At 29.0% G+C, this 11,816-nt stretch overlaps 1 protein-coding gene and 1 non-coding gene across 2 annotated transcripts; one reads left to right on the top strand and one right to left on the bottom strand.

The window, feature by feature from the left end:
• The first annotated feature begins 8,496 nt into the window (after positions 1-8,496).
• LOC101253971 (pectinesterase-like) lies at positions 8,497-11,303 on the top strand. Its single transcript, XM_004233936.5, has 3 exons — positions 8,497-8,943; positions 10,080-10,468; positions 10,889-11,303. Exons 1-3 carry the CDS (start codon positions 8,508-8,510, stop codon positions 11,177-11,179), a joined length of 1,116 nt encoding a protein of 371 aa, XP_004233984.2. The 5' UTR covers positions 8,497-8,507; the 3' UTR covers positions 11,180-11,303.
• Positions 11,304-11,743: 440 nt separating this feature from the next.
• Positions 11,744-11,816, bottom strand: TRNAR-ACG (transfer RNA arginine (anticodon ACG)). The gene has a single exon. It is a non-coding gene; the product is annotated as a tRNA-Arg (tRNA).

The raw sequence follows: 11,816 nt of genomic DNA, 5'->3' as shown, positions 1-11,816 counted from the left end.
CACTTTGAAACATGGTCGTAAAAATTCTTGGTTTGACTGTCATCGACAGTTCTTGCCAATAGATCATGAGTTTAGTAGTATGAAAAATGGATTCAGAAAGAATTCTGTTGAACAAGGCTATCCTCCTCCAATCTTAACTGGAGAACAAGTTTGGGAGAGGGTTCAAAACTTTCCAAAGGTCGCAAAAGAACAACCCTATAAATTTGATGGATATGGTGTTGCACATAACTGGACAAAACATGGTGTTGCACATAACTGGACAAAACAAAGCATATTCTGGGAGTTACCGTATTGGAAGGACAATCTTCTTCGACATAATCTTGATGTCATGCATATTTAAAAAAATTACTTTGATAATTTATTTAACACAGTAATGGATATCACTGGCAAGACAAAAGATAGTGTTAAAGCTAGAATGGACTTACCTGAATATTGCAGGCGAAAAGAGTTATGGTTGCAAGAGAAACAGAACAACAAGTTCTTCAAGCCTAAGACTAGTTATTCATTTACAAGGGATCAAAAGCGTAAAATTTGTGAATGGGTCGAGCAACTTAAGATGCCTGCTGGACATGCTTCAAATTTAGAAAAATGTGTTGATATGGAGCATGGAAAATTACATTGTATGAAAAGTCATGATTGTCATGTCTTCATGGAAACATTACTCCCCGTTGCATTTAGTGGCTTGCCTGATAGAATTTAGAAACCTATGACTGAAATCAGTTTGTTCTTCAAGGACTTGTGTTCTAATACGTTAAGGAAAGACAACCTAGTTCAGATGGATCAGAATATTCCTGTAATTACGAATAAGTTGGAGAAGATTCTTCCACCTGGATTTTTCGATGTGATGGAGCATCTTCCTGTACATCTAGTGCATGAAGCACGCCTTGGAGGTCCGGTTCAATATAGATGGATGTATCCTTTTGAGATGTAAATATTTAACTATTAATATTTTTATATTAATATGTTGTTTAAATCAATGATAACAATGTATAATGTAGGACTATTGGAAAGTCTAAACGGTTGCATGAAACAAAATCATAGAGTTGAAGGCTCAATGGTTCAATTCCATCTTGGTAGGGAGATAACTAATTTTGGTTCTTATTACTTTAAAAGAAGTGTGTCATGCTTTCAAAATAGACCCAATTGCCATGACGATGGTGGTGAGACTATGAAGCCACTATCAATCTTCAATCAACCAGGCAAAGGTTCAAAAAAACGCACAAGGAGGAATCTTAGTGCCATTGAGTTGCAGTCTGCATCTACACATGTTTTATTGAATTGCCCACAAGTTAAACCATTTGTTGAATAAGTTTTTTTTCTCACTAAAATATGTAATTACAAGACAAAACAATTAACTCAACATCCATCTTCTTTGACAGTTACTTTGTGCATTTATATGGCAATGAAAGAGTATTTGAGAATTTCTCAAAGTGGTTTCAAGATTACGTAAGCCTTATAATATTTTCATAATAATATTATTATTAAATAAATTTATATTTAATTGATGCTAATTTCTTACTTTTTAAATATTTATGTGGCAAACACACTACCACATTAGTGTAGTTTAGACTTGTGATAGTTAACTTATGGATCATTTTGTTAACTTTATAATTTTGTGATGAGAATTATTTGTTTTGTGAATACATGATAACGTTGGAATGTATTATATAACTTATGGATATCATGGTTTTTGTTTAATATATAATTATTTTGAAGTGAGTTGCAATTGAGTTGATAAGAGAATATTTAGTCAATGTATTGCTTCAATTGAGTTTTTGAAGCTCTTTGAGTTTGATTTGGGTACTGAATTAAAATGACAGGTGATGAGAAGCCGCAGAAATAATAATTTTCTGCCAGTTTTTTACCAGAAAAAGAGACCTCATGAGGTTTCTTTTTTGCATTAATTTTCCAGATAAAATCATAATAGAGACCTCATAAGGTCTCTTTTTTGCATTAATTTTTCCAGATATTTCATAATAGAGACCTCATGAGGTCTCTAATTACCATTTTCTATTTTATAAATGCAGAAAAGAGACCTCATGAGGTCTCCAATTTGTATTAATTTTTTCAGCTACTTCATAATAGAGACCTCATCAGGTCTCTAATTAACATTTTATATTTTATAAATGCAGAAAAGAGACCTCATGAGGTCTCTATTCTGCATTATATTTTTCGTAAATTTCATTATGGAGACCTTACGAGGTCTCCAAAAATAAATGCAGAACAGAGACCTCATGAGGTCTCTACTTTAAAATAATATAAAATAAAATAAAATAATATCTTAGCGACCTAATGAGGTCTCTTTATTAAAATATAAAATTAAATAATATAATAAAATTGTGATCTCATGAGGTCTCTATATAAAAAATATAAAATTAAATTAAATAATACAATAGTGACCTCATGAGGTCTCTTTTTTGTAAAAAAATCAGATAATTTGTTGGTGACCTCGTGAAGTCTCCGTTTGGCGACCTCATGAGGTGTCTGTAAAAAAGTGACCTGCATTTTACTGACCTAGCGTTGAGGTCTCTTTTTCGGTCTCTTTTTTTCGAAAAGAGACCTCGTGAGGTCTCTTTTCTAGGTCTCTTTTTGACCTTTTTTTAGTACTGAAAGACTTTTAGTGAAATATATTTTATCCGATTCCTTTGATTGTATCCTCCTTTCAATTGAGTTGTATATTATTTTCATATATGGTGACTGGAATATCCTTTGCCAAAGGAAAATCTATTAAGAATCCTTAAAATAATAGATATAATTCTTTCATAAACAAATTATTTTCTTCTTTGCTTATCTTTGAGCAAGTTTCAAGCTTCTTCCTCTCCTTTTCTAATCAAATACCTTTTTTTTCTTTTGAATAAGTAACTTTTCATAATCTTTTACAAATATTTATCTAATATTTTTAATATATACAATATTCTTGGGTGAATTGATATTTATGAAGAAATCTTTTTTGTCACAATAATTCGTTTGTTGTCAAAACTTCTTCGAAAGAAGTTATCACTGTTTCTTGAGAAAAAAATTGTTTTAAAAAACAAATAAATCATTTTTTTCAATAAGTTATAATCTTGTTCTTGAAACAACTTTTTGAAAAAAATTATCTTGGGTTTGGATTATAAATTTTATTGATATAGTGCTTAATTCCTAATTTTTAAAATAAAGAAATTATGCATATACTCGATATTAAAAACAACCAATCTTAATAAATCAATGTTTAGACCTAGAAACTATATCTTAATATTCAGATGCACATTTAAATTCTGATACCTTAATGTCATATTTTAATATTCAGATGTGTATTTACATTCAAATATCTTAATTTTAATAAAAACAAATAATTTTTAGATTCTTGTCATTTTTATCATGACTTGATATATAACTTGGATCACATAAAATAAAATGCCTATAAAAGATATGTTTGGTAGGGGAATGGACAGAGCATGTGATGACAAATCCCACATGTTTCCGTTAAAAAGAAGTAAACATTATGTGATGACTATAAATTTGGATGCATTTATTCTGTTGCTCAGAATATCGATATTACTAGGAAGCATGTTTGGTAGTTGGTTTGGCCGTGAATTTAGTATAAAATTAATACATTATTTAATTCGTAATTTAATAATTTATATAACTATAATAAAAGTATAAATTATAAGTAAATTTATATATTATTTTATAAGTTGAAATAATTAATACATGAATAATTAATTTTTACATAAAATAATATATAAATTTTTTTATAATGTATTTCTATGTTTACTAGTGTAACTTTAATTCGCTACCGAACAATTTTTTTTAATTATAGTAGATAATAAATTTTATTTTAGCAAAAGTATTTATTATTCTCCTGAACTTGAAGTTTTTTATTCGGTGTACACATAAACTTTATTTTGTTTGAATTACCCCTCTGAACTTGTTTATTCATCCAACGCGTGCACCTTTTCTGTCCACCTAGAGTAGAAATTGAAATCACACTCTACTAGGCGCATGATGGAGTGATTTTTTGCCACGTCATAAAGCTACAACAGTAAAAAAAATGTAAAATCTCTATTTTTTTAGTATTGACCGGCCGCAGAAGACATCACCGTCGTCGTCGACATCATTATCGAAGCCCAAGGGCCAGTTCTTCGGGTAGCAAATTTGTTTCTCATCATTGAAAATAGATAAGGATTTCGATTCAGCTGATTGAGCAAGGTGAGAGGAGATGAAGTGTTATGTGAGCTGTAAAAAATCGTGTTGTTTTGCAGCGGAAAGGAGGTTAGAGTGAAGAATTGATTTTGCATCGGAAAGAGAGATGAGAAAAGGAGATACGGTGGTTAGTGGTGGAGATTGACGACGACCGAGAAAGGAGTTGGAATATAATACTTATTTTTTTTGCCATTTTAATTTATCTAGGTGGCTATTATTTATCCAGGTGGAAATCCACATCATCACTATTTTTGTCAACTGACGCGCGTGTTTAGTCACACTAGGAGCAGCAGACAAATAGGTGTACGTGATAGTGGAATAAATAAATTTGAGAGGGTAATTAAAAAAAATATAATTTAAGTATACACCAAATAAAAAGCTTCAAGTTTAGAGGGGTGATAAATAATTTAGCCTTTTATTTTTATAATTTAACTGTATATCTTTTATTTTTAAAAAAGGTTTATGAATTTCATTTGAATAATTTAATAGTGTAAAATAATATTTACTCAAACGATACAACAACAACAATGTAAACACAAACAATATACAAAATATAAGCTCACTTTTCATTTTTTAAGTTATAATATAGGTGCATCCTTCCTTATTTAATTTTATATTATGCCCCTTCCCTTATATACATCCCAATTTTATCATTATATTACTGGTTCAGGGAAGTTTAGTAATTTTTTATAAATTTTGTATGTATTAAAATTTTTATTAAACCTATTTTAGTGTAAACTTAATTATATTATATATTAATTTAAATCTCTATAGAAAATTATAAAATTCGAATTCTAGATTCACATTTTTTCTCGGCTAAAGAGAGTCAAATGGGGGCAGTGGATGGAGACCCAAAGGAACAATATAATAATTAGTGGAGAATTAAGCATGATAGAATTAGTGGAGAATTAAGGATGATAGAATTAAGCATGATAGAATTGTTGAGGAACAAGGAAAAAAGTTAACACTAAATATTATTTATGACGATAATTAGTGTAAGTTGTGCTAGACTTTTCAACAATACTAATATTTTCTTAGAATTAAACAAGTCTACGAACTCCACAAAAAGATGGAGAACAACAAAATTTAAATTAAAAAAAAACAAACAAACAAATCGGGATATGAAAACATTAGAGTATAATTATGTCTTTTGGGCCGACTAAAATAAAAAAAATTTAAAGTATCTAGAAAATTATACGGATAAGTAAAAATATATTAGTTAATTGCTTAACATAGCTATCGTCTGATAATTATGGGTCGCAGCTTAATTTTAATTATAATTACGTTGTCTCTCTCCTCTCTTTCTCTCTCTTGCGTCTCTCCTTTTTTATACATATACAAATACAAATTATACAAATATATATATACAATTATATGACAGAAATACAAATACAATTAGTCTCTCTCCACTCTCTGTCATATCTCACTCGCCTCTCTCCTCTCTTTCTCAAACTCGCTCGTCTCTCTCCTCTCTCCCAATCTCGCTGACTCACTCCTCCTTATTCCAATCTCGCTCGCCAGATTTAAAAATATATATGTATACTAGTTACATATATATAATTATCTCGTAGATATACATATACAGTTCGCCCTCTTAATTCTCTTCCTTCTCTCGACTCTCTTCTCCCTTTCCCAATATCGCTCTCATCTTTCCTCCCTCTCCCTATCTCGCTCGCCAGATATACACATACATATGTATATCCAATATATATATATATATATATATATATATATATATATATATATATACACACACACACACACACACACACACACACACACACGTAATTATCTGATCGATATACATACACAATTCATCTCTCTCCTCTCTATTCTCTCTCTCGATCACCTCTCTCCTCCTTGTCCCGATCTCTCTCACGTCTATCCTCCCCTAACACGTAGCTACGAATCGTAATTAGCAAACTATAACTATGAAATATAATTAAGTTATTTTGAATGGTTATATGCAAAAGTTCCCTTAAAAGTACATGATAAGAATGTAGCGAAGCATTTGAACTATATAAAAAGAAAAAATTAATTAAATACAAATCTTATTTTTATCATTATCTCTAAAATTTCTTTATCATTTAAATAAATTACAAAAATCCCTTCTCGGAGACAAATGATACATTACCTAATAGAGAAATTTAGAGATTATGATACCTTAAATTGTGTATTTATATAATTTTCTTTTATGAGAATTTTACACAAATCATACAGTGTTAAGAGCGAATTACATCATATGCATATTCTTTTTCCGAAAACAAAAATTTCTTAAATTTGGTGAAATCTGGATACATCCTAAAATGTCCTGATACATCATGTTTCAATTTTGGATCATCGCTCAAAGTCCTGATACATCGCGTCTAGGTTTTAAATACATCTCTCAACGTTCCGATACATTACATGTGTCCCGATACATCAAGTAAAGTAGAATAGGAGAGATCAATAGACATTTTCTAATTTTTTTCAAATGATAGAGACTTTTAGAGAATATGGTAAAATAAGTTGTGTACTTAGATAATATTTCTCAAATAGTATGCATACTAACAAAGAGTATTAAAGTTCTTATTGACATTAGTTAATTGTCATTAGATTTAATATCGTTATAGAATTTAACAGTATTTATAAAAAGTACTAAAACATAATAGTCACTAGTAATTGACTCTAAAAAATATATGAAGCGGCAATCTTGTTATATAACGGCGCTAAAAATCATTTTGATTTACTGCACTAAAAATCATATTAATTTTTTTAACATGCATTGTTTTTATAGATAATTACAATATATATTAATTTATTACCACAAAAATTTATTTTGATACAATATAAATAAGATCACATCCAATTATCCAAACACAAGTTACATCTTAAGGAGAGCTATGATAACCTCTTAGACTAAGATTAAACAATCTTCCAAAACGACTTGTCAATGATACATATGAATGCCAAAAATAAATATAAAATACATAAATATATTCTTTTAATTTGATTTCAATTTGTATATATGTCCTTTAATTTTGGTTGTGTACAGATAAATATTTAAATTTGTATGGAATTAAATAAGTAGACATATGTATATATGTTCTACGTGACACAATATACATAGGACTCTAAGTAGGACACAATTTGCTATGCATCACATATGTATCTATTTGTTTAATTTTATGCAACTTAAAGTGCATATTTATATACATCTGAAGTCAAAACATAAATATCAGATGATGTTAAATTAAAAAATACATTTATATATTATGCCAAAACGAAACGACTTTAGTTATACGTGCATAAATTAATTTGACTCGAGTAGTTTACTATCTACAGTTACAAACTCATCAATCAGTTGATGCATAAGTTCCTAACGAAGTTCAGAAAGTTCTAATTAAACAGATGAATTAATTTTATTTAATTATCTGTTTAGCTTTCATAAAAGCATATTATCTTAAAGTGCAACATATATCAGTATCCGTTTCCATTTTCCTGTAGGGTAACTGATGGTTTAATTAGTTAAGTTTCATGAATAAATATATTCTTAAATTAAGTAAGAGCAAATTAATTAGCCATGCTAAAAATGTTACTTAATTGTTGAATACTTGTATTAATTTTCTCCAGATATATATATACACACAGGTAATTCTATGTAATTGTCCAGGATATCAGATTTTGGAGAGTAAGAGATAATGATCCACAATTCCCAGGTAACTTTATTCTTTCCTAATTACTAAATTAAGGCGTTAAGTAAGTTTAACACTTAATTAATTAGGTTATTTTTCTTTTGGGATTGAACTTATATATATATATATATAGATTCTTATCTATTTTGAAAGCTAATTAATACTAGTTAAATTTAAATTTCTAAAGTACCATGAATAAGGATAATACTAAAATAAAATATATATAACTAATATTCTCATTAGCTATGAATAATTACTTGTTATCTTTTATTAAGTGAGCTAATTAATAATTTGGAAATAAATTATAAAAGTTATAAAACAACTCTTCTTTCTTCTCATTTTTCTTTTTTGGGAACATTATTAGTTTATTGAAATTAAATTGGGAGGGGAAGGCGATTGAATCGAACTCTCAACAAGTAAATAAATATTTATAGTCAAATAACTGAATTACTTAGCTCTTATCTGGTCATAGATTTTAATATTTCGTTTAAGAAAATATCAGAATTTCAAAATATGAACAAATTTACATGTCAAAATCGAATAGATATTTAAAGGAAAAAATAAATTCAACTAACTAATTAAGATTTCCTATATTAACATTTCTTTTATACTTTCTCATAAGATGTTTTTCTTTTTTGGTGTTTTTGCATGAAGGAGATACAAGGAAAATATTACATCTACATATATATATATATATATATTCAAAGAAAAGAGATGACACTTGGTTTATTAGCTTTATTATCAACACTATTTTGGGGTTTAGAGAGCCAACCTCCTCCTCCTCCTCCTCTTCCTCTTCCTCTTCCTCCTCCACCTTCGTCGTCGTCGATGATTTTCGATGCTATAGTTGCTCTAGATGGAAGTGGAAGTTTCATGTCCATATCAGAAGCATTGCAAGCTGCTCCAAATAACAGTGATAGGAGATACACCATACAGATTAAAGAAGGGATATATAATGAATATGTTTTTGTTCATAAAAATAAGACAAATATAAACTTTATTGGTGAAGGAATGGACCGTACCATTATTAGTGGATGTAAAAGCAATGGCACAGGATTCAAAACAAATGAGACTGCTACTGTAGGTTAGTAATCTTTCTGTCTTATTTTCAAGATTACAAATATTACAATTGAATAGTTATCTAACATATTTTATATATTCCTTAGAATATTTTTCAATTTTAAAGTCGATAATTATCGAAAGAATGTCCAAAATAGATCCTCATCTTTAGGTTAAGATTCAAAGTCGTCCTTAAATTTTCACATGGAGCATTAATAATCCTCATGTTTGTAATATTGATGCACTTTTAATCCTCCACTAAATTTTTGCCTATTTTTACATTAATTTTGTTCATAATTTTATGTAAGGAATGTCCCATCGTCTTTTAATATATTTAATAGAAATGATAACTCTATGTGGGAGAATGTGAGAAGAAGAACACCTTATTTTGTTTCGTGTAAATATTACTGCAGCTAAATTAAAAATATTTACTGCTTAAAAGAGAAATTTGTACTATTGTACGTGAAATTGTCGGGATGAACCTCTCGACTTTACGTGCAAAACGATTTCAACTAAACAAAATAAGGTGTTTATCTTCTCACAATCTCTCACATGAAATTATTATTTCTATTAAATATATAAAATGACGATTAAACATTTTATACATAAATTTTGAATAAAATTAATGTTAAAAAATATGCAAAATTTTGAAGGAGGACCAAAAGTACATTAATATTACAAACATAAGAGACTATTAATGTTCCATGTGAAAATTCAAAAATAACTGAGTCTTCACCCAAAGATGAGGGTCTACTTTGAGACTTTTCCTTTCATTTTGAATGATGGAGAAAGAAGAAAAAGTTAATTACTTTTTTTTGTTGAAAAAGTTAAATACACAATCGTTTGGAATAATTGTTTTTTTGTCCAATCAAATTCTAAAACTTACTACAATTTAAAGATCTCTTACGTTACTCATATATTTTAATTTACCATAAGTTGCCTATCTTGTTATTCTACAACTATCTTATAGGTAAGTAACATGTTTACGTAAAATTCTTCTCTTTTACACTAGGATTTTTCATTTTTTGTTTGCTCATCCATCAGAATTGATTATAGACGCTAGCTAGGTATACCAACAATATACACAATTGTATACCAAAATATACATCCTTTTTAGGTAAAATTGATACAATAATTTTTTTCGCTGTTGGTTCAAAATAGATATACATGGCCATGGATTCGTAGCACAAGACATTACAATTCAAAATACTGCTGGAGCATCGATGCATCAAGCGGTCGCGATGAGTATTTCAGCTGATAACGTTGCATTTTATCGATGCAAGTTCGATGGTTATCAAGATACACTTTACGTAAAAAAAGGTGTACAATTTTTCAGAGATTGTGAAGTGTATGGTACGGTGGACTTTATATTTGGTAATGCAAAAGTCATTCTTCAAAATTGTAGTATATATGTTAGAAAACCTGAAGATAATCAAAATGAAGTGACAATAATTGCCCAAGGAAGAAAACGTAAACATGAAGATACTGCTATTGTCCTTCAAGGTTGCACGATAAATGTTACACAAGAGGTGCGCGAGCAAGAACCTAAGGTAATATCAGTTAAATTGTGTGATCGTCTCATTTAAAATATAACATTTTAAGATGTTAAATTTTTAGTCAGGGGTGTTTGTTTGTGATTTCACTTGCAAAAATTGACATTTTGTGAGTTGAAGTTTTGTCTTTTTTACTTGCAAATATTGAATTCTAGTAAGATATTGAAATACTTGGTGGAGGAGTATTTCAAGTGAAATATTAATTTATTTTTTTAATTATAATAATGCACAATAGGGTTATAACATATTCATTTTGTTATACATAGTTTTATTTATCAAACCCCCTTTGATATACATAAGGGGAGATTCTACAAAATATATTGCAAGTCACATGACTAAATCCGATATATGCTATTGCATTTTTTCGAGTTCCCTTATATATATTACTAATAAATTTCTGACTCTGTCGCTATGTAGGTACGGGTGTTCCTGGGAAGGCCTTGGAAGAATCACTCGCGAGCGATCGTGATTTCGAGTTACCTAGATGATTACATTGATCCAGAAGGTTGGGTTGAATGGAATGGGAATACAGAAGATATATATTTTGGTGAGTATAATAACAGAGGACCAGGAGCTAATATGGATAGAAGAGTGAAATGGGAAAAAATACTTTCAGAGTATGATGTTACTAATTTTACTGTTCGAAATTTTCTACATGGAAATGAATGGATCCCCTATGAAATCCCAATAGCACTTGATCTACTTTAAAATATATTGTACTATTATTAGAGTATATATGATATTTATATACTCTCTTTTTTTTCCACTTAGAAAATAAATGTATTAGACATTTCTCTATGGCATGTTGTGTACCAAACAAAAATAATAGAAGTGCAAAAAATTACTTTCATCTGTTTCAATTCATTTGACACATTTTAAATTTCAAGATTCAAATAAGTCTATTTTTTACTGTAAAATTTTTAAATATCTTTTAAGTATTTTGAATTATCAATTATTCTAACTTATAGTACTTTTAACATAGTTTACATATATATATATAAATTTCATTTTGAAAATTTGAAGAGTCCGTGAGTAAATTCTCAATCAAACTTAAAATGTTTGACTTCTAAAAATAAAATACGCCTCATAAATACAGCACAGAATATCCATAGCCGATTTTCGTTGTTAAAAAGTTGCATGAAATAAAAAAGTATGATTCACGCTCTAAAAATTTGAAGATCCCATAAATAAGTTCTCGATCAAACTTAAATTGTTTCACTTTCATGAGAAAAAAAATGTGTGACATAAAATATTCTTAGCCAAAAAAGGGTACGACTCCGCTGGGGATCGAACCCAGAATCTCTGGTTTCGTAGACCAGCGCCTTATCCATTGGGCCACGGAGTC

Source organism: Solanum lycopersicum, chromosome 2 (assembly GCF_036512215.1).
Source record: "Solanum lycopersicum chromosome 2, SLM_r2.1".
Taxonomy (NCBI): Eukaryota; Viridiplantae; Streptophyta; class Magnoliopsida; order Solanales; family Solanaceae; genus Solanum; species Solanum lycopersicum.
Note: the sequence above shows the minus strand (reverse complement) of the source record. Positions and strands in the feature narration are given on the sequence as shown.

What these genes read in the sequence shown, in the direction of transcription:
- LOC101253971 (XM_004233936.5), top strand. Translation starts at nt 8,508, where the DNA reads ATGAAGGAGATACAAGGAAAATATTACATCTACATATATATATATATA. An exon ending in AAATGAGACTGCTACTGTAG is followed by an intron (nt 8,944 to 10,079) that starts GTTAGTAATCTT and finishes GGTTCAAAATAG; the next exon opens with ATATACATGGCCATGGATTC. An exon ending in TGCGCGAGCAAGAACCTAAG is followed by an intron (nt 10,469 to 10,888) that starts GTAATATCAGTT and finishes GTCGCTATGTAG; the next exon opens with GTACGGGTGTTCCTGGGAAG.